General features: G+C 37.8%; 1 protein-coding gene across 1 annotated transcript in view; it reads right to left on the bottom strand.

Annotated features, from left to right (window-relative positions):
- Nucleotides 1-1,750: 1,750 nt before the first annotated feature.
- WDR49 (WD repeat domain 49) overlaps nt 1,751-23,903 on the bottom strand; it is a 139,191-nt gene continuing 117,038 nt past the window's right edge. Inside the window, 5 exon segments of the mRNA XM_089909919.1 lie at nt 1,751-3,362; nt 3,841-4,006; nt 21,016-21,162; nt 23,025-23,099; nt 23,102-23,136. Coding sequence (XP_089766045.1) covers nt 3,876-4,006; nt 21,016-21,162; nt 23,025-23,099; nt 23,102-23,136 — 388 coding nt within the window. The 3' untranslated portion in view covers nt 1,751-3,362; nt 3,841-3,875.

Below are 23,903 nucleotides of genomic sequence, written 5' to 3'. Positions count from 1 at the left end.
TGCATATTAAATTAAAAAAAATTTAATTCCAAACTAAAAACTTATAAGCAAGTGCTCTCATTTGTAAAGGACATAAAAGTTAATTCTTCCATCTGAGTATGGATTAATTTCAGGCATTCTTTCCTTTGTCAGTTTGCTCTATATATTTTGAGTGATAAGAGGAAAATGTTCTGTAAAGAGAACAGGCTAAATTATATTTAGTGTAAGTCTACACAATACAAACAAAGTAGCCTATTGAAAATTATGGCACATCCTATTTTGCCATTTTTCCACTGCAGAAAAATGGCTCTTAAATAATTGAACCTAAATGTTAATTTCAGAAACAGCTTATAAAGTCTTCTGTTCTATTAACATTTGATAGGTGAGACCCTGCTACCTGCCTGGCACAATTAGATGCTGTAAGCTATAAAAGAGTTAAGACATAATAACTAAATGTCTTTTTATTTTTTCCTTTTGTGAGTGTTTTTGTTCCACATTATTAGAAACAGTAACATTAAAAGAGACTTTCATACCCTTAAAAGTTCTATTCTCATTAAATATAGAGAATAGACATCTCTATTAATGAGCTGTCTGACACAGCTCCTCTTAATTCCTTTTACAAAGCAGGCCCTGAAGTTAACTAAGGATGAATTAGGGTCACACACAGCATAGTGCCATGCACATGTAGTAGGCCACAGAGAGAAGTTCTGTCTACATGAACCAAGCTATTTCAGAACAATCACTTCAAACAGAGTCGTCTCCAGGGCTAAAAAAATATAAAATAGGTCTAGTAAAAGAATTTCCAAATTATAACAGAAAAACTAGAGGGCTCAATCAATCTTTACTTTAAAACCATTGCATTTTATGTGCCTTCACTCCAGAAAGCTGATGGCAGGAGAAGTGTATTCTATTTATATGTGTATGCTTGGTGTCTAAAACAGTCCCTTGCATATGCCTTCAATAACTGGTGGGAGAGATGGATGGATGGATGCAGAAAAGGGCCTTCATGAAGTATTTGGTAACCATATTACATCTCTTTAACATCTTAATATTCCTTTAAATTTCTGGAAATAAGGCTCAAATTTCACTCCACTGTACTGTCACCAATCTATGATTCATAGATCATATGCTCTAAGTTTGAAATGATGTATTGTCCAACCAAACCTGCCAACTAATCCAAGAATTCTCTTCAATATCCCTGTGAGAGTTATTCAGCCTCTGCTTTGACATCTCAAGGAACCCTTTGGATTAAGGCAAAATTTTTCATTTTTTAAAAATAATTTACTTAAAATACCTTAAAGTTACAGAAGAGTTGCTGATATAATACAAAGAACTACGATCTCCGTCTCTCCTTCTCTCTGTTTCTTCAGTTGTTAACATTTCACCACATATGTGTGCTCTATCTATATACCTATCTCTTTCCCTCCCTCTCTCTCTTTTTCCTTTCATATATATATATATATATATATATATATATATATATAGTGTGTGTGTGTAGATAAATATATGTGTTGTGTACATAAATATATATAAACATTATAATTAGTATTTTTTTAATCATTTGAGAGCAAGATGCAATCACAGTTTTCAATCACTCCTAAACATTTCATTCTATCTATCTATCTAAAATCATGAGTTCACACTGATATGTGTAATCCCAATCCCAAATCTCAGGGTTGTTTCTAGTGTTCTCCCTTTCAAATTTTATAAATACCTTCTATAACAGTGAGATACTCGGCTCTCATTATCCTCTATATATTTACTAATTTATTCATTTATTTACTCAATATTTATTTGTACAATATAACCAATCTCCCACCTATGCTGGTCATCTCCACTCACCCCTCTGCCTTCCCACCCACTAATTCCCTCTCCCATGGACCCCTCCCATACTCTTGGGTCCAGTAAGCTTATTTCTGCTGGGTCTTCTCTCAGCTCCTCCTATTTCCTTCCCTAGCTGTACAGTGGGCCTGCTGCCAACAATTCTGTACCAAGATGAGAAGTGAAGATGGGAAGGAAAGGGAAAATAAGAAACCTTTTCAAGTTCAACAGGGATTAGGAAGAAATTCTAGAATCTGCCTTCTTAGCATTGTGCCTGTCAGTTCTACTCTCTTTCTTCCCTGCAGCTTTGAAATATTTGAGGATAGTTTGTATCTCTGCAGCTTTGAAATATTTGAGGATAGTTTGTATCTCTCATGAATTCTCTTTCTTAAGCCAGACCTCCCCATTTCTTTATTTGTTCCTCTAGAATATGGTTTCCAGGACCATTACTGCTCTGACAACATTCTCCAACATTTGTTGAGATTGATTCTTCCAAATATCTTTCTCCTACATTTTTCCCATATGTGACTGTCATTCAATGAGAAGGAGAAGGATATTCATACAACTCACAACGTCTGACTCAGGATTCACTTAAATGTAGATGAAATAGGCAACTGTCTTCTGAAAATCTTTCTTCTGCCACCCTCTCTACCAAGCTAAATCATTTGCTCCACCGATGCTGAAAATTCTACAGTTAGAGTTCATTCCACTGACTTTATACTACTAAGAAATGTGTGAACAGAATAGTGAAAGGTGAAAACCATGGCCTTTGGAGTAAAACAGATCTAGGCTCCAATCCCAACTCTGCCATCAATAACTTGGCACTCTCCTAATGTATCCAAATCTCAGATTTGAACCTTAAAATAGATATATCTTATACAATTATTGTGAGGTTGAAATATGATAAACTTTTGCAGTAACTGGACAGAGTAGACCGTAGACCCTTACATAATGTCAATTTCTTTACTTACATGTGGTATTGCAAAATTCTTAAAAAACAAATATTTTTAAAGGAGTCTTTAAAATACAAAAAGAACTAAAGTTATGTGAATGAACTGATTATTCCTACAGGACACATTAGCTAATGTACCATAAGAATACTGGTTGCCTAGTGGATAATATTTATAAAGAAAAATGGATCAAAAAAGTGATGTGTTTCAGAACAAAACAGTCCCTACTTGACCTTACACATAAAGTGAAGCTTTTACACAGCCCCAGTCCCCTATTTTTCCCCCAAGGCTATTCCCTCTTTGATGTGCCATGCCTCTCAATTTTAGAGTATAGTATAACAAAGTATAGAAGTAGAACATAGGCAGTAATTTCTCAAGAAGTACATAGAAGGATAAATATAAGTCATTAAAAATTAATAGTGGTCTTCCCCGGTGGCGCAGTGGTTGGGAGTCCGCCTGCCGATGCAGGGGACGCGGGTTCGTGCCCTGGTCCGGGAGGATCCCGCATGCCGTGGAGCGGCTGGGCCCGTGGGCCGTGGCCACTGGGCCTGCGCATCCGGAGCCTATGCTCCGCGGCGGGAGAGGCCGCGGCGGTGAGAGGCCCAGGTACTGCTAAAAAAAAAAAAAAAATTAAGAGTAATAGCTGCTATTGACAAGGTTTAATTGCATGATCAGAATTATTTTTTAAAAACATATAAAGTGTATATAAGTCTGAATGCTTTTCTAAGTCAAGTTTATATAGATATTCACTGTGTCAGTACATATTTAATTTCAATGCAAATCGATTTTACAATGAAAACTGACCAAAAATATTTATCTATAGGAGCAACAAGAAGTGTGACTGGTTAGAACACTTTGTTCTGGAGTTGTACATTTTTTATATAAAAACACTTGAGAATAGATAATACCAATTGCTATTGCCCCCCCTTTAGTCATATTTTTCTATTTAAAATGCAGAGAAAGTGAAAGGTGATGGATAAAAGCAGCACTAAAATATTGTTTCAAAATGAAGCTTCCTGAAGTTCAAATATAAAGTAAAAGAAAGGAGCAATATTTTTGATTCCATTTTTTTTGAATTTTATATACATACTTTATGTGACCATGAAATATTTATTTTTCTTTCAATTATAATGGCTTCTTATTCCTTTTAATCTTTACGTCACTACTTGTGTCTTGACATAATTGCCTGGCTCTTCATTCACGATCCAGAATTTCTTTGGGGAATAGGCTTTTCTCATCAAATACTGCTTTCAATGCTACAAAATGATGAAGAAAATGACATATAAATTATACTTGGCAAAAGATCCAATTAAATGAAATAGTGGGGAGAAATGTTCAAATTTCACTTCTCAAAATGTGGATGTTCTTAAAACCAAGAGTGCTCTGGGAAAATTTCCTCTTAAGCTTCTGCTATTCCTTTTAGTTCAATTTAAATTTAAAAGTTAAATTTTAACACAGTTTGTCCTAGTAATGTATTTGTAACATGATAGAGATCTGCCATTTCACAGGAGAAGTCTAAAGAAGCTTGTGTTTTCCATTTTTGTTTTTTAATCTACCTAACAGCTATCAAGGACTCATAATAAGCAAAGAACAAATTATTCTGTATTGAAATAAGACAATTAAAAGCATCAAAACACAGTTTGACTGTCTGCATGACTAAACAAGTACATCTGCAATCACATCCTTATAAGATAGTTTGACCTGCAGGGATCTGTGGCTTCAGAAGAAAAAGAGACAAATTATCCCCATGAATGGTTATATGTGCATCAGTGAGAAGTGGAAGGAAACTGTGCCATGCATTCAAAAAAATAATTTTGTCCTTTTGCTAAATTTTGTCATTTCAACAAATGTTTATTGAAAATATATTACGTACTGTGCTCAGGCATAATGGGGCACAAATATGACTAAGTCACAGGCTTCCTTCCAACTGGTAGAAAGTGGGAGCAGTAGCCTAATAACCAAAATGTCATCTATAATATGATACCATTCTAAGAGAATATGAGCAATGTAAATTATGTGGTTAAACATATAAAGAGCTTATAACAATACGCAGAGATCAGAGAAAGAGCTTGAAGAATCAGACGCTATTTGAGATAGATCTTGAAGCCCAGAGAGGATTTTCACTGATAATGAGGACTATGGAGATGAGGAAGGGTTTGCAAGGGGGAAAAGAAATGTCAACTAGAAGGAACAAAGTAAATACAAGTATGGAGAAACAGAGCTACTCTTCAGGTAACTCTGAGTAATTCAGTACAATTTAACATAAAGGAGAGGAAAGTAGAATGAGATTGGAGCTGGACTGAGGGGTACTTTAAATACCAAGCCAAGAATTATGAAACAAAGAAACTACATGAACATTGAATAACCTCACAGTATAGAGGCATCTTTATATATTTGGATTAAAAAACAACAACAACAACAAAACTCTCCACTTCTCATACAAACATAACTATAAAAGTCAACATCTTGCCCCCTTTGCTCTTGGATATTATACAAGAAAAACCAAGAAAATGAGGGGAAGTAACTCTGCGAATAAATTCCACGTTCAGCAAAACCCAAAGGTAGATGTAACCTGCAGCCTACATAACATGAAGAAGGGTAGCCAAACAGCTGAGATTGGGCAGAAGTTACACAAGATAAATCAATCCGCATGGAGAGTATAAAAAGGCCAGCAGCAGCTGCAGCATTTCAGAAAGTGCTGGCAAAGAGATGCTCACTAAAGATGAGGGGCTCACCCTGCAGTCCAAATGCTGTAACTTTCATTTATATCTATGGATGCTACACGGGGTGAAGAAGGCTGGGAGCAAAAGCTCTCCCCAACCTCATTTGGTTCAGCGAAACATATGAGGCAGGACTATATAAAGAATCACACCCACGAGCCATCTTCTGCTAAAAGCAGTCCGCCTCTGTAGGTTGTAAAACTTGAAGGCCACACTGATCCCATGTCCCAGGCTCTCACCCAGGGACCTGCTACAAATTTCAAGTCTAAGAAAACTAAACTCATTAAAGATAATTGATTAAAAGGGTAAATTTTAAAAACTGGCATAGCATAGACATAAATGTGTTACAAGCAAAATTAAAAACTAAACAAAACGAATTTTAAAAACAGCAGCAAAACTAATCAATACATAGATCGCCACCAGGAACGTGTTGCCATTGGACAAATACTGTTACTAAGCATTTTGCCACAAATTAAATTTTAAAATTTGAAAACGCTCCTGTCTCTATGAAAGAAGATCACAGAGCAAAAGTCCCTTCATCTCAGGGATGAGATGAAGACACAACGGGAAGTGATGAAATGTCAGCTGGCAGAACTCAGGAAAAAAAATATCACAAGTGAGAATAGACTGCATGGTAACACAATGGGAAGTGTAGAGTGTATGAGTAAGAAAAAGAAATAAGATGAAAATTAAAAACAGAACTAATTAGAAGGAAATGATAGATATTGGGGAAAAAAAGACCCAACAAATACAGAAATGGGCTGAGTCCTTAAGAAAGAAAAATTAAGCAGAAAAATTATAAAGTGTCATGTAATAAAACTTTCCTCAAATAAGAGACAACCTGACATATATAAAAAGGACATACTGTTAATTACCTCTTTAATGGACCTATCTTTAATGGAGTCACATTATACAATGCTGTGGGGTTAGGAATTTGGGGAAACACAGTTCAGCCCATAGCATATATTTTGGAACTTTTAAATGACCAGTGAAGCTGCAGGAGCTTCAGCCGTGCTTCTGCATTTTTGGTAACTCAGTTCCAAACACAATCACAGTTTTATTAATGTGTCTTCACTTTTCCAAAATCCTGATCCTTTTATTTCTTGGTAAATTTAGTATTTCTTGGTATAATTTATGTCTTGTATAGCTTAGAGATAGCCGATCTTTGTTACTGGCCTGAGACAATTTTTAAAAATTGTGGCAAAGATGGAGTTTGGCAATATCTCTAGTGGAAAGAAGGAGTTGGAGGCAAAAAGGATATAAATAAAAGACCTAACTTTTCTTGCTCTGGGGAAAAAAAAAGGACATAACTTGTGCCAGGAATAACAGAAGAGTCAAAAACAAGGCATATCCCACTAAAGTTACTAGACTTTAAAGATAAAGGCAGAATCATTTGGCAGCCAAGCAAAATGATCAAGCCACTCAAAAGAAGAGAAATAGGGCTTCCCTGGTGGCGCAGTGGTTGAGAGTCCGCCTGCCGATGCAGGGGACACAGGTTCGTGCCCCGGTCTGGGAAGATCCCACGTGCCGTGGAGCGGCTGGGCCCGTGAGCCATGGCTGCTGAGCCTGCGCGTCCGGAGCCTGTGCTCCGCAACGGAAGAGGCCACAGCAGTGAGAGGCCCGTGTACCGCAAAAAAAAAAAAAAAAAAAAAAAAAGTAAAAAAGAAGAGAAATATATGTATTGCATTTGATATCTTCATAGCAATGATCAATGCCAGTAGACAGTAAAGAGAGCAACTCCCACAAGATAAGTAAGGAAAGAACATGTGAGGTACGAATACTATAAACATCCAAGCTGCCCATCAAATCTGAAAACTTCTAATAGTTTCAACGTGCAGGGAGTTCATGGACTATTGTTCCCAAGAGTCCTTTTTGAGGAAATTACTACAACATAAACTGAGAAATGACTGAGGAAAAGATTTGGCGGTGAGCACCAAATATATTTTAACGTAGAAGTGAGATTAAAACAACATAAAGTTTAGGATGACAAATTAGAAGGCAAATGCCACATGCCTGACAACGTAGAAATGATACAATTAACAAAAATTGGGAAAGTAAGAAAGAAGTTTCATTCATGATAGATCAGTAACAGCTGAGAGACAAAGGACTTAAACCAACAAGTCAAGTAATAGCCGTATAAGCAAATTTAACAAAACAGAAGCAGAAAGAAAAATCATATTATTGAACAAAATTGTGTGGTGGAAGAGGGGGAGGGGAATGAAGAAACATGTTCATTTATCATCAGTCAGCATGGATTTAATTGTTACTGCCCTAGAAAAATAAAGGGTGACAACAATTATAATTATATGAATCTATAAGTATAAAGGTACTACCAGAACAAACATATAACACCCACCCACCCACCCCCCTCAAATAAAACAAAGAAAAAGATTACAGGTCCAGTGAAAACTTCAAAAAATATATAAACAGTAAATAGCAGAAAAGAGTATGAGAAATACAAAACCAAACTGTCTAATAAACAACAAATTTAAATGTGCTCAATTTCATGATTTTAAAAAATGGATTTTTTAGTTGGATCAAAGGCAAAAACCCAATTCACGTCTAAAATAAAATGATTCCAAAAATTTGAAATAAAAGGATGGGAAAAGTATACCAGGCAAATCAAAATCAAAAGAAAGCGGGGATCAAAATCTAAAATCATAGATGCATGAAGAAACCCTCAAAGGATACACAGACACTCACAGTAGTGGTTGCCAGAAATAGGTGATAGTGGGAACTGGACAGATCAGCATCTTGGAAGGGAGGTAGACTTCTCACTGAATAATTTTTTATATGTTCTAATATTTGATCAGTGTGAATATATGTTGTTTTTCATATAAGAAAGTATATGAAAAACAGCATATTCTGTTTTTTAATAAGACAAAAATGCAACCTGGACCTACCTCATAAGCAAGGTTACAAATGAAAACCCTTTCCACTGGCCTAATACCAGTGGCACAAGAGAGTGTGGATTTCTGCACATTAGTTGATTCTGTCCTCTGTTGTCTGAAGGTAAGCACGTCAGAATCACAAGGCATTCTGAATGCCTCAGAGCTCTTCTGAGGTCCACTGTGAAAGACAAAATGTTACTTCTGAAATAAACCCTAGCTGCTTTACTGAGATTTGTCTCTCAACTAGACAAGGAATTTTCATTGTAATTGACTGGGTTTCAGGACAATTAAACCAATAACTAACCGATAGGCCTTTGCAAGTTCTTTGACAGGGATAATCTTTCTGGGATAATTTATTTTTCTGAGTTAAAAAACAAGTGATAAAAAATTCATATGCAATTCATATGCAAGGGTAGATACCTGTTTCCTGGGCCCGAAGCTTACAATTTGGGGAGCTTTGTTTAAGAAAATGAACATAAAATTACAAATACAAAATTATTCATAAAAGTGGTTATGTACTTAGAATGAGAAAATAAATCTCAACAAATTACTGGAGTTTTGTAGAGCTGAATCCTTTTCTTCTCAGATCTCTTTCAGGAAAGCCACCTGAAATGCTTACCTGGAAATGATTCCTACTTGCAACCTGGCTTCCTCTCTTCACCCAGAACACCCTAAAACTCCCAGCAACTCCTAATACTCACAAGGGACTTTGTAGATAAGGCTTATAAAACAACCTACATTAGCTTCACTAGCAATCTCCTTTATGTGGCGAAAGCCATGTCATTAACCGAACACCTTCTAAATGAATAATGGTCATCAGTTCCTCTCACTATTCAGAGTAACAACCGCATTTGCTGGGTTAATGGCATAATGTTTGCATATAAGTGAGTCTGCTGTGGATTATGATACATGTAAGAAACCATTAACCATTTATTGAACCTGTTTAAGATTATAAAAGCATGTCTTTAACCTTGCTGTGGTGACTTGTTTTCTTGATGAACTTGGCAAGGCTCTTCCCAGTTATTCAATCAAACACTAATCTAAGTGTTGCTCTGAAGAAATTTTGCCTATATAGTTAAAGTCCCTAATCAATGGATTTTAAGTAAGGAGATTATCCTGGATAATTTGGGAGAGCCGGACTTAAATCAGTTGGAAGGCCTTAGAAGCAGGACTGAGGCTTCCCTAAGACAGAAAAGAAATGCCAACACTGGACAAAACTTCTGCCTGTGCCCATGGAGTTCAGTCCTCTTCCTTTCACTGCCTGTGGACAACAGCTTTAGCCTGTGCCCAGTCTGCGCTGATCTTCCCTCCTGGCGCAGCTCTACTCCTTTTGGACTTGCTCCACCAGCCCTCACAATCCCATAAGGCAATTCCTTGCCATAAATTTCAATACATGGTCCTGCTCGTTCTGTTTCCCTGCACCCTGACTGATACACTTGCCATAAAGTGCATTGTTTAACGCAGAATCATCGTGAAGGACGAAGCATTCTTATTGAGACAAATAGACTGGTTTGTCAAGGTTCCTGCAGTTTGTGACTGGAGTCTCCTTGAAAAGAAAATTTATGTTTATTCAAATATACAGCTTATCTTAAAGCACCTTCAAGTTCCCACACAGGTGTTATGTGGGACCTCAAGCCTTAAACTTCTTGCCTTATGAGTCCAACAACTTATTTAGAATCTTGGTGAGTAGTTCACTCAGAAGGGTTAGTAACAGCCAGTGTATTTGGACTCATTGCGTCCAAATGGACCCATCTTTAAACCTTCTAAAGGCTTCCTTCTCACTTAAAAGAAACCCAAGTTTCTTGCCCAGGCTACCTCATCCCACATGAACTGATCCCTAATTCTTCCACCCTCATCTTGGGCTCTCTGTGAGCATCTCTCACACTCTACCCTGGCAATGCTGACTTTTCTGTCCCTGGAATATGCCAACCTTTTTCCCACCTCAGTAGCTTTACAGTTCTGCTCCCATCCTTGGAATGTTCTGTGCCCATTTGTTTGTGGAACTGCCTCCTCTTATCTTTCAGGATTCAGCCCAACAATCAGAGAGAACTTCACTGATGCCCCTCCTTAGTCACGTTCCATCACATTGTCTTGCTTTATTTTCCTCATACCTTTTATCAATATCACTATCCAAACGTATCTTCTTCTGTTCAGTTATTTATTTATTGTCTATCATGACCCTAGGTGATAAATTCAATGAGAGCAAAGACCTTGTTTGTCTTTATACCCCATATACCCTTAGCACCCAGCATTGTGTCTGGTATTTACAATAGAAGATGGTCACAAAAATGTATTTGTTGAATAAATGAGCAAATGAATGAAGATACCTCCAGGCTTGTAAAGGATCCCTCTTCACACTTTGGAATTCCTGCCTTCCAGAGACCCGAGGGACTCTATTATGGTAATAGAAGGCTGGTCCTCTGTGTCATTTATCTATATATCCATCCACTTACCGCAACCCCTGCTCTTAAAAATTAACATCAAGTGTTATTGGTAACCATTTATGTTCCCTATTTCCTACTTGGGAAAAGATGACATTATACATTAATCACTTCATTTTATAGTTGGCTGCCCAACAAGGCTTGTTATAATGATAACCAAAAGTGTTTTAAAAGCGATGAAAATGAAAGATGTGGTAGCCACGAAGCATTCAAACATTTTCACTAAAATAAAATGATTCAGTGATTTTCATAAAGCAAAGTTAATCTTTATCATCTGATCCCTCCCTTGCCCCGTAATTGGAGACTAACTATATATCAGATGAACAACAGTGGCAAACCTCACAAAGGCACCCTGGCAAGAAGGGACTTAGCGACTATGTCAACACAGCACTGCAATGACCAGCTGTTGTTAGTTTATGAACATATGGTAGTCTGAAAACTTTCTCTTCAATTCACATCCTCCATCCTATTCTAAGTCCTCTAGGTAAGTGCTTCTCAAACTTTAATGTGCATAAAAATCACCTAGAAGTCTTGTTAAAATGCAGATTCTGATTCCATAGATCTGAGTTGAGGCCTGTGATGCTGCATTTCTAACATGCTCCTGGGTGACGCCCAGGCTATATCCACTGCCCACATTTTGACGTCAAGGTTCTAATTCCTAAATATAGACTAGATCAGGATGGCCAGGCTGTCATTTAATTTCAGCCATCACTGTGTAACAATCAGGTAACAAAGCAACAGGTTATTGGCAAAGTAGTGAGAATTTATCAAAATGCTTTAGTGGTCTTCATATGGCTCTTAAATGATCGTGCTTGGGACCTGTTCAACCTTTTTTTTAAGACTTTTTTTTTTTGAGCCGTTTTATTTTTACAACAAAAGTGAAAGGAAGGTACAAGTATTTCTTATATATCCCCTGCCCGCACACATGCAAACCCTCCCCTGTTATCAACGTCAGTCACCAGAATGGTATATTTTTTAGTAAGGGTGAATCTACACTGACACATCATTATCACCCAAAGTGCATTGTTTACCTAAAGTTTCACTCTTGGTGTTGCACAGTTTAAGGATATTTAAAGGATAATGACAAATATCCTTCATTATAATATCATACCGAATATTTACATTGCCCTAAAAAAATCCTCTGTGGTCCCGCTATTCACCTCTTCTCCTCCTCCCCTGGCAACCACTGATCTTTTTATTGTCTCCATAGTTTCGCCTTTTTAGAATCTCATAGAGTAGGAATCATACAGTGTGTACCTTCTCAGATGAGTTTCTTCCACTTAATAATATTCATTTAAGATTCTTCCATGTCTTTTCATGGCTTGACAGCTCTTTTTTTTAAGTGCTAAATAATATTCCATTGTCTGGATAATAAACTCTACCACAGTTTATTTATCCATTCACATGCTGAAGGACATCTTTGTTGCTTCCAAGTTTTGGCAATTATGAATAAAGCTGCTATAAAGATCTGTGTGCAGGCTTTTGTATGAAAATAAGTTTTCAGGTCCTTTGGGTAAATACCAAAGAGCATGATTGCTGGATTGCATGTTAAGAGTACGTTTAGTTTGTAAGAAACTGACAAACTGTCTTCCAAAGTGGCTGTACAATTTTGCATTCCCACCAGCAATAAATGAGTTCCTGTTGCCCCACATCCTCGCCAGCATTTGGTGGTTTGAGCGTTCTGGAGTTCGGCCATTCTAATGCGTGTGTAGTAGTGATAACTCATTGTTCTCTCACTCTGCATTTCCCTGATGACATATGATGTGAAGCATCTGTTGACTCTTTTAAAAAAATGTTTTTCACATGTTAATGACTTCTGTTTTATAGGACTCAAATTATGGTGATATCATATAAACAAAGAAATAAAATAATAGGAAGGATTTTTTTACTTCTAAGATATCTCTGAGTTTTGTGCTCAGTCTGGATCTTCAGTTTTCTAAGACTTCCTGGCATGAATCATGTGTAGAAATCTCTCATTTCCTACTAAAAATGAATATATCTATAAATGCATTCTTCTTGTATTTAATTATTTGTTCAAGTAAGAAGATTTCCACAATATTTGATTCTTTTTCTTTACTGGTACTAGATTTAAGATAGTACTTTAAAGCAAAGATATATAAGGTTGATTTTCCTAAAATCCTGTGTGTATACTTTCTACCTATAGCTTAAGAATTATAGAGAGTAAGTTTGTATATCAATGAAAAACCAGTATTGTCTCTAGCACACCCTTCTGAGTAGGCAGATTCTGGCTGAGTTCACCATTTCTGAACGATTTTGCCCCTCTTTGTAAATTGCAGGTTACCATGGATACGCAAACTCCGTCTCATCTGGTAGAGTGTTAACTGACTTGCTCCCCTTCCTTGGAAACACCAGTTTTTGTACCTACCTGCAAATTTCCCCCCCTCCTAACATCTGCTTCTACAGAAGCAATGCCAACAAGAATCCCTGAGAGACACTTCTCAGACACTGTTCTGCCCCACCCAGAAGATTCATGATCACCTCTGGGCTGTTCAACAATGAGCGGTAATCATTCATCTTGAACAAAAGTAAGGGGGCTGACAACATTAACCTTTACCCTGTGCAACTAGAAAGTGGAGGCAGTTAAGAAATGGCCCGACCCTCTTGCGTTCCAGAAACAGATAACAGCAAAGGACCACTCTTCCCTCTCTCATTCTGAGATAAGACCCTCTTCACCCTCCTCCCTAGTCAAATAAGACTCATGGATTCATTGACCTGTCTCTACAATAGCTCAAGCCCCCTTCCATTTTTTGAGATACTCCTCTTTAATGACTATTCTCCCTGTTGCAATAGCTTGAATAAAATCCTCTCTTTAATTGTCCCGCACATTTTGTCTTTGACAAACAACAACAACAAAACAATTCACCTGAGGTACCACTAATGCAGCATTTTCTCTACGCTGGAAGTTTTAAAGATTTTATAGGTACAATATGATGACTTCTGGGGAATTTATTGGCAAAACCTGACCCAGAGCCACTTCTAAGTAGATTCCAGTTTTTTGAATAAAGCATATCAAAAAGGGATTTCAAGCTGTTTGAGAACCCACGGGGAACAACTTGGAAGCTAAAGAGAGAGTGTGAAAGATGTTTCAACTTGAAAGGGAAAGAAAGAAAATACAAAAGGACATTAAAAACACAGTAGGTAAAACTGAAAAGTCACCTGGGGCTTATGAGGTGTTTGAAACTGTCCCAAGTTCCAAAGCGGTAGTTTAGAATGTTGAAAGTAAGTCTGGCAAAATGCCTCTCATCGTACAATTGCCAAAGAACCTTCAGCACACTGTAATTATGGAGATTTCAGGAATGTGTGTAAAATGCAGTGCAAAGACTTAAGGTAGACTCTGTAATGATAGTGTGGAGGAGGGCATGTATTAGTAATTGAGATTTTTTTTAAAGTGCTCATTTATAATAACAATTTTTAAATTCAGTAGCCTCCTACGAAAAAGGAGATGAACAATTTTAAATGAAAGTGTTAAAAATAGGTAATATTATAGTGAAATAGCTGGTTTTAGAAAGCCGCATAAGAATAGGCTGCCTAAGGGCTATGATTTCAACGTTATCTGAACAAGGGAGGCTGTACCTAGAAATATTAATAACATGGACACCTGTAAAACAGGGACACTTCTCAACTAGGGTCCTCCTTTTACTAGCTATGCTCTTTTTTCTATCCCACAGAGTCTATGCCAGAGACTCTTTATATAGTAAATAGGGGCAATAATATTTCCTGTAACAAAGAGCCATTTAGTGGAATAATAATAATAAAATACCATCAATAAAGAAGTGTATCAAATGCTTATTAGGTGAAGGCTCTGTGCTAAGGGCTTCACATGGGTTATTTCACTTAATGTTCACAGCAGCATTATGAAGACGGTAACTAATACGATGCCCATTATTAGTTGAAGAAACTAAGGCATAGAGAGTTTAACTGACCTGCTCAAGGTCATATAGCTAGCAAGTGGTAGAGTCTTGATTTGAAGCCAGGTTTATGCTTGAAATTTTGCCCTTACTATACCTTTATTGCTTTGAGTCTTCCAAGTTTTATTCATTCTATGAATGGAAATTCTCCAAAAGACAACCATAACCGTTAACACCTTATAACTGAGTAGGAATCATGACTGTGATTTCAAAGCTTATAAAATAATGTAAAGGACCAGGAGTGGGATAAAAAGCATGAATAGCCAGGGAAGATGGTACTATGCCAATGATCAGTGCATTGCCCCTGAGGTCCAAAGCCACTCTTCACTGCTCGCTGCGTGATAATGGACCAGAGTCTTGTGAATGGTTCTCCTTTGACAGCTGGTACAATGTTGAGCTCTGTCACTAGAGGGACACTGGAGGAGAAATGGGTTTCTCTCCAAGCGGGTGTTCCCCTCACCAGGCTCCTGCAGGGCAGTTCCTCCAGCACTAGACTCCTACAGCATGACTTCCCCAGGACCAAGCTCCTCCAGTGCCTTCTGCAGCTCCAGACTCCTGTGATGCAAGGATGGCTTTTCCAGAGCCACAGCTTCCCTTGCCACCCTCCCAGGTGACTTTGCAGCAGAGTGCCACCTGTCTGCCAGCATGCAATGAATGACTTTCTGTAATACCCCAGGAGGCAAGCAGAGGGCCACCAGTGTGACTCCTCTCTGTGAACAGCCTCCCCTGCAGCCCCTTGATGGCTCTGCAGTGGGTTCTGAGACACATCACCTCCCTGTGGATGGCTTCCCCTGATGCCCCTGAGAGCAGATTTCTGCAAGTTCCATCTGCAGCAGCTCTGCCAACTTGCCAGGTGGCAAAACAGCGATAAGCCCTCTTGCACAAGGTCTGGGTCTCTGCCCTAGCTTAGGTGGGCCTATTCCTTGGTCTGTCTCAGGCCTGGGAGTAGTGGCTTCTCTTTAGATCTTCTATTCCTGTGTTCTTTAGAATTCTCTTTGCTGCTTACTAGCCAATGTTCTATAATGTGCATATATTATATCTAAAATCAGAAGAAAAAATGAACTGAAAAATAAAATTAATTCTAAAACATGCCTTAACTGTAGTTGCTCTTCAGTTACCGTTCTTTTTCTTTCCTCCCTACTATAGTCAGTTTCTTGGAAAAGTGTTAGCTTTTCTTGGTAGGTGTCCCACAGGTACCTCTGACTCAACATATTCCGAAAACTAACTCTAAATCATCTTCTCCTCCTATATTCCCTCTCTCAGTAATTGCCTCTCTTTGACACAGTTATCCGGGCTGGAAACCTGATAGTCATACATGTCTTAACATCTCATCAGGGCACAAAATCCTTTAAATTCTATCTCTGTAACACTTCTCAAATTAATAGTTACTTCCTTTCTAGGGTCCCCTTATCTTCAAAATAATAATAGTTACCATTTATGAGTGCTTATTATGTGCTAGTCATTGTGCTAAAATTAACCCACACAACTCCAAGAAGCAGGTACCATTAGCCCCATTTTACAGATGAGAAAACTGAGACTTTGTAGTTTATTTAATTTATCCAGATACAAACAACTAGTAGAAGGCAAAGTGAAAATTCAAAAGAAGATAGCTGCGTCATACAACAAGTTCCCACCACTCTAGTACATACACTGCCTTCAGTCTAGCCTCATTATAATGCATCAACTACACAGTTTCCAGAAAGCTTTCTAGAATGCAAATCTGGTCATGTCACTTGCCTGCTTAAACATTTCAACAGGAATTTTGTTTCTGGACAGGATTTAATAAATAGTGGCAGGTCTTCCTTCTCATTGCACCAGATAGAAAAAAAAAAAGGTAAATTACAGAAATAATATTCTTAAAGCCTTCAGAGAGCTGTGAAAACAAATATTATCAAATTAAAATTCATGAGATAGTAGAGCCATTCTCAGATGAGCTGAGATTGCCAAATCTTTTCTTCCCTTTGGGGATTAATCATGTCTGGGCATTGCTAAGAAACAGGCTTGCCATAGACAGATTTTCTAAGGGAAGGGAAAATCAGAAGAGCTTTTGATGACTGTGTGGGTTGGTGTGATGGACTGCAATTTGGAGACACTTTGTAACTGTGGCCAGGGTTCCCCACAGGACATATTCTGAGTGCTGGGGTAGTGTGGGAGGCTGTGGATTGGACTGGGGAGGCAGATTAATGTTTCCTGCGGTCACAATATTCCACTACAGGAAGAGGCCTAAAACAAACATTTGAAACTGAAAGTAAATGAAGTCTAACTAAAGCCATAACCCAGCACTGACCAAACTCCATCCCTAATTGGATTAACATGATCCACCCTTCATGCTTTCTGTCCAGCTAAGGAAAGGGTGCACTGCCTCAGAGAAAAAACGTTAAGTTCATTATCTGTAGATCTTTAACACATAATTTCTGCCATATAATAAAAAATTATACAGAAATTACAGGACTTGCAAGAAAGAAGGAAAGTGTGGCCAATGACCAAGAGGAAAAAATAGACATTAGAAACAGATCCAAGGATTACCCAGATACTGATGTTAGCAGGCCAGGACTTTAAAATTATTATAAATATGTTAAAGAAAACAGAAAATTTGGAAAAAAATGGATGAAAACAGAAGTAATTTCAACAGAGTATTAGAATATATATAAACAAGATTCAAATGGCATTTTAGAAATATATATACATATATATATACACACACACATATACATATAAAATCTGAAATTGGGAACTGATATCATGGGTTTAAAAGAGACTGGCAAAAGAGACAGGACTAGTGAATGCAAAGGTAAGTCAATATAAAATATCCAAAATGAAGCCCAGAGAAGAAAATAACATGGAAAAATGAGAAGAACATAAGATATGTTTGTGATATAATGAAAATCCAACATATGTGTAATTGCAATCCCAGAAGGACTGGAGAGTGGTAACTGGAAAGAAACAATATTTGAAAAGATAATAGCTGAGAATTATTCAACATTGAAGAAAGATGTATTCAAGGATTCCTATCAACCCCAACCAGTATATATACAGAGAAAAGTGTATTTATGCCCACTGTGATAAAACTGCTAAAAAACAAGGATAACGATAAAAATCTGTACAGCAGCCAGAAAAAAAATTACATTCAAAGAAACAACAATAATATGAAGAGTGGAATTTTAAACAGGAACTATAGGAGCAAGGAAGCAATGGGATGGTATCTTTAAAGAGTTGAAAAAAACTGCTATCTAGGGTTTTAAACCCAGTGAAAAAATCCTTCCAAAGTCAAAATGAAATAAACGCATTTTTCAGACACATAAAGCTGGGAAAATTACTCATCAACAGACCAACATTATAAGAAATACTGCAGAAATTTCTTCTGAATAAAGGAAAATAATCTCAGATGGAAGCCTAGTACCCCAAAAAGAAATAAAGTACTGTAACCTCTAGAGTAATCACTAAAAGGCTAACACAAAGAGGTCTAAAAACTGAAGAATTAATAGAAGAGATAAAATGGGATAATTCAGAATACTTGCCTAAAATATTCCAATGGTTCCGCATTTCTGGTAAAATAAATACCAAAGTCCTTAACACAGTACACCGGGTGCTCCATGATTTGGCCCCCATTTACCTCTCTGGCCTTATTTCTCATCATGTCCCTTCAAGAACCCAGCCATTTGGGACTACTCATAGCTCCCTTAGCACACCATCCATATACTGTTCCTTTGCCAGAAATATCATCCCCCTTTTTTCTTACCTAACTAATATCAATTTAACTTTTAATATCTAGCTCAGGCACAATCTGATTTCTCTGAAAAATCATCTATGAACTTCCACGTGACCCCACAGTACCCAGGGCTTATCTCTATTATAACCTGGTTTGTTTCCTTATCTAGTTCCCCAACTAGTCTTCAAGAGCTTTGAAGGCTGTGCCTCTACAAGTCAGCTCTGCGCCTCCACCACCCAGCACAAGGGCCAGCACAGAGAAGGCATTCAATATTCACCAGGAGGGCTAAACAAACACACGAGCAAACACGATTTCTGCATCAGCTATTTGAAGACTGCTATTATGCAGAGCATGTTACCATCCTCTCCCATTCTCCAGACCCTTATTTCTAAATAGCGCACCAGTACCTCAAACTCAACACATTCCAAACTCAACCCTATCCATATGTGTCAAACTCAGTCAACGTGGCACCATCTGAAGTCACCCATTGCAGCCGGCCTGGAATCATTTGGACTTGCGCCCTACTTCAACCACAATGCGTCTTTCTTTATGTTTCCTTGATCTTGACTTCCTCTTCTCCTCCCTCACCCTTTGAACGCCTACTCATTTTAAGTCCCAGCTCAGAGCTGACTTCCACTAATTCCTTCTTATGCCCCAGGCAGAATTAATCTGCCTTCTTCTCTGAGGCGTCCACAGAACCTCATTTGTGGTGGCACGTGTCATGCATTGTGTTGTCCTCAGTAGTTTACATCTGTCTCCCCCTCAAGCCGGTGAAACTTTTTAAAAAAGGAACTATTTTCACTTGCAGAGAAGGCAGATGAGTGGAAATATTTAAAAGGGAGCAAAGAAGAAAAATAGAAAAGCAAAAGAGAGAAAACATCTTTTTTAAACGGTGTGGAAATTATAGAAAAATTTTATATTAAAAAATCCAGGAGAAAACATTCTCTTTGAAAATGTATTAGAGGGTTTTTTGTATTTTCAGTATTTCCAACCAGCCGTTCACCCCCAAATTCCCCTACACATCCTCCCTGCCCATGAGGATAATTCATCTGCCGATGAAGGAGAATTCTCCTGCTGCAGAACGTGCAAGGCTCCTCACAAAAACAGGAGCTCCCAGGGCTGAGGAGAGGCATTTGCTGCCCTCACCCACTTCCTGGCTCTCCAGCTTCTGCAACCTCCTTCTCTCCTATTTCTCTTGCCTCTATTCTGACTCCTTGCTCCATCTTGCATGTTCTATGTCTGGACCATCTTTACACTTTGTTCTGGCTCCCTGGATCTTGTCTTACTGTCTGTTCCCCACATTCTCTTCCATCTGTGACTCAGCAGGACAAGATAAGTCCTCCCCATGTTTATTCTTGAAGATGAATCATCCTGGGGAAAAAGCAGTAGGCTGATAGACTGAAAGCCCAGTCAGATGCACTAAAGGTTATTTAAAGCCCTAATGTTTGTGGATTCATGTTTTTAGAAGAAATGAGCAGATATCATAGATGATCCTCCTGAGAGCAAATGAATGATTATAGATTTAGAAAAGAGAAACTGAGAAAAAGCAAAGGAAGCTGATAATAATTAGACTGGAAATATAGCGGTGAGAAATGACAGCTGTACCTTGTTTACAAGTGGAATTAAAAAAAAAATGTTGACCAGCTGTTATAGGGAACCAAGCAGAGACAAGAGGCTTAAACTTCCCCAAGTGTAGACATCAATGCCTCCCTCCTACAAGGGTTATTATTTCTCAAGGATGATGTTGAACCCCCATCTCAGAGGATTTGAAAAGTTTAGAAACCACAGATCTCAGATGGTTCGAGTGCAGTTCTGATCTTTTGACTGTTACAAGTTGAAAACTTCTCTTTTCATTAATTATTTTAAATGAGTTCCCTGCAGTGTCCATATGCTTTCTGAGTGCCTCGCTGAGGAGCAGGTTGTGTTGCCTGCACTCCCGTCGGGTCCCTCTTTGCAGGTAGGATGCTTGTACAGAAATTACTCTTCAAATTCTTAGACACTCGGAAGCCTATAACAGTCCGAAAAATAGAGCATTCTTTTGCACATCTTGTTTCCAAATCCTCAGAGATCATTCACTTCTGTTTTCTAAATTAAGCTTTCTTGTCGACTCATCATATTAGCCTAGCACAACAGCTGGAAGGCTCTAAGACAATACACTTTAAGGAGCTGCTATTTATAGTATTTCACATGAAAAGAACAAAACCAGATTGTCAGAGACTCTGTTCTGAAGCTGCTTTAGGATATCTCTTTCTCTGGTATCAGATCTGAAAATTAAGATTATTGGGGGGAATGGGTTCTTATTCATAGCAGACTCATTATATATATTCATGGCATTCTGACTTCAGAAAGGTGGCAAAACAAAAATATTCCTCTTATGTATTTTGGCCTGTTGGCTGTCCTTTCTGAGAACACAGATCAGCAGCTGAGCTATAAATCTTAGCAGTCAAACCATGCTTCATTTCGCTGCAACCTACAAGGCGAACACGTTACTTTCATGCTTTTCTACTTTGTTTTCTTAATTGGTTGAGTTTGGTGGGGAGAGAGGACGGACATGGTATGATGGTTGAGGACTTACTTTCAGGAAGTGATGGAAGCTCTGGAACTTGGGGACATTCCTCCTCTGGCTCTTCCCTAAAGTATTTCTCAGGGTCTAGAAGAAAAGCTGGTTTATTGACTTCAGGTAGTTCTTTCAAGTTTCCAATGCTTAATGACCTAAAACCACCTTTACAACAGCAGGTTTTAAGGGAGGATGGAAAAAAAATGTATAATATCATTAATTCCTCAGAAAGGGCTAGCACATTTCCAAGTTAACTTTTTTAAAAAAAAAAATCTAACCTCCCTGTTACTCAGCTGGTACAGCTGCAGATCAGCAAACCCTATAAACACAGCTGTTCAAGATAAATCCATGTTCCTTTTATGCAAAGGGACCAAAAGAAACTCAAGGCTCCCCATTCATTTATTTTTCATTTTGTATTCTTTGCTATTTTCCCTTGAAAATGAATATTCTGCAGTTTTGGAAAAGCTCCAGTTTCTCTTTTATCTGCAAGAAAACTGTAGGCTTTGTGAGATGGAATCTATTTTTCAGCGTTTAACAACATATCTAAAAGTTTGAGTTTGCAGGTTCACTTTCATTTTGCTAAAATGTAAACCAGATCTTTATTATTGTATCTATGATGCACACAATGAGATAATGGGAAGGAAGACTCTTAATTATGCCCTTACAGGCAAAGTCTTGGACAAAATTAAACAGTTTTCTTTTTGCTTCATGGGATAAATGGATAATGGAATGGAAGTCTACAAAAACTTAATTCAAGATGTGATTCTGTTTGTTTAGCTGTTAGCTCTGTGAAGGTAAAAACTGTCTGTGCTTTTGTCATTGTGGTAGCTCAGTATCTAGGAAAAGTAAACTAACAGGTAAGTAGCACCTGCTCAGAGACAAGTCATGTGCCGTGTCAGTGGTTCTCAAACTGTACCAGGCATCAGAATCATCTGCAGGGCTTATCAACGCATAAACCACTTGCACCATTCCCGTTTCTAACTTAGTTGGGTGGGGATGGGGCCCCAGAATGTACCTAAATTCCCAGTGATGCTGATGCTGGTAGACCAGGGAACGTACTTTGGGAACCAATGTGTTATATTAAACCAAAGGAGAAATCTTCGCAACCTTTAAAGTATCATTATGCCCTTTTGACAGATGAGGAAATCAAGGCTCAAGAGGCTTTAGTAACTTGCCTGAATTTACATAACTGGTAAATGGTAGACCTTGGACATCAACTCAAGTATACTTCACTCTAAAAGTCATGCTCCAAGGTATAATAATAATAAATAATATTGCTAATAAAACTGTACTGAGTTTCTACAATATGCCAGGCACTAAATGCTTCACATATATTTTCTCATGTAATCCTGACAAAACCCCTATAGAGTAGATTAGTTTATAAATATGCATTGAATACTAACAAATAATAATGTACCTTTTGACAGCAAAATTTCAACAGAAATGAGCACATTTGCTCTGTGAAAGTACAGCTTCCCCTTGGACATAAGTTGACAAAAGATTTGTAGTGAGTGAAATATTCTCGTCATATGATGGAGCTTCGAGAATGATTCTCACTACTCTTCTAAACAACACTCTTCAATATGATAACAATTCTTTTGTTTCAATTACTTTTTTTTACAGTTTTTTTCTGGTCAGCCACAACTAAACAAGTACGTTGTTCTGTGTGGCTTTGGGCTTTCTGAGAACAAAAATAGTTTTAATTTTATTTTTATCTTTTAAACACTTAGGAGAGAGAATTAACATCCTGTGCCAACTCTATTTTGGAAACTATAGCGGGCACTTTCCACGTGTTTTCTGGTTTAGACCTTATACTTCTGCCTATTGTACACTGTGAAGGCTTGGACAAGTCACTTAATATCTCTGAGCCTCGCTTTCCTCCTTTGTTAAAATGAGATCACAAGAGCTTACTTTCAGATTTATTAAGGAATACCAACATTCCTGGCACATAGAGTAGTTACTTGTTTTCTTCACACCAATCTATAAAATAATAACATGATAAAAATATATCAACGGTGATTACTTACTGAATGGTTTTTTTATAACTTCACCATTGTAAAGGTTATGTGTTTTTTTCTTATAAACATTTCTTTCCTTATATTCATACCTAAATTTATAACTCCTGATGGTCTGACATTGGAAGAAAATAATTTATGATGAAACAAAATATCAACCACAAAGGATGAACAGACACTTTCTGGCTATAAATATACACCTTTAACAAAAAAAATCTCTATCCTGTGGACCTAAGTAGTGACAATTGTTTACACTAATCAAGTTATATCTTTGAATAAAATGCCTACTAGCCAGGTGATGGTATAAAAGGGTAAGAGCCACGAAGGAGGAGAAGCTAGTTAAGCAAAGGTCCTGTCCCCATAAAAACTGGAAGGTCAGAGAAAAAACTATGAAGAAAATGCCACAGAAACGCACACTATCCTTGCCCTGTGTGTAAATTATATGGGCTGATCAGTGGTATGTGTCAAAAGCTCTTTCATCCAGTGTTATGCCTGGATCTTCATTTATGGTATCCAAAATGCAAAGAGAAAAAAAAGTTCAGTGCTTTTGAGGCTTGTTATATGAATCGATAGATTAGCTTGAATCCACAGGAAAAGTTTTTATCAATAAAACACAGGAAGTGAAACCAGTCCATAGTTGTATATAATTCCAGTCAGGAAACAGGAGATGGTCTCAAATATATTTAACATTCACTGTCACAGACCTCAACCTTAACAGCTACAAGCCACGTTTCCAAAAATTGTTATTATTCTCTTGGAAGCCTCAGGCCAGAAAACATACCTATTTTTCACAAAATCATTGAGAGCCATGGGGTCTGCCCTCTCCCTTCTGCCTCCTTTCCTTGCACCCTTTAACCCTTTGTGATTACTGCGCCCTTAACCTTTATTCCC

This window comes from Delphinapterus leucas, chromosome 4, assembly GCF_059928025.1.
Source record: "Delphinapterus leucas isolate spDelLeu-1000000601 "Yukka" chromosome 4, BTC_Dleu_Yukka2, whole genome shotgun sequence".
Lineage (NCBI taxonomy): Eukaryota > Metazoa > Chordata > Mammalia > Artiodactyla > Monodontidae > Delphinapterus > Delphinapterus leucas.
Note: the sequence above shows the minus strand (reverse complement) of the source record. Positions and strands in the feature narration are given on the sequence as shown.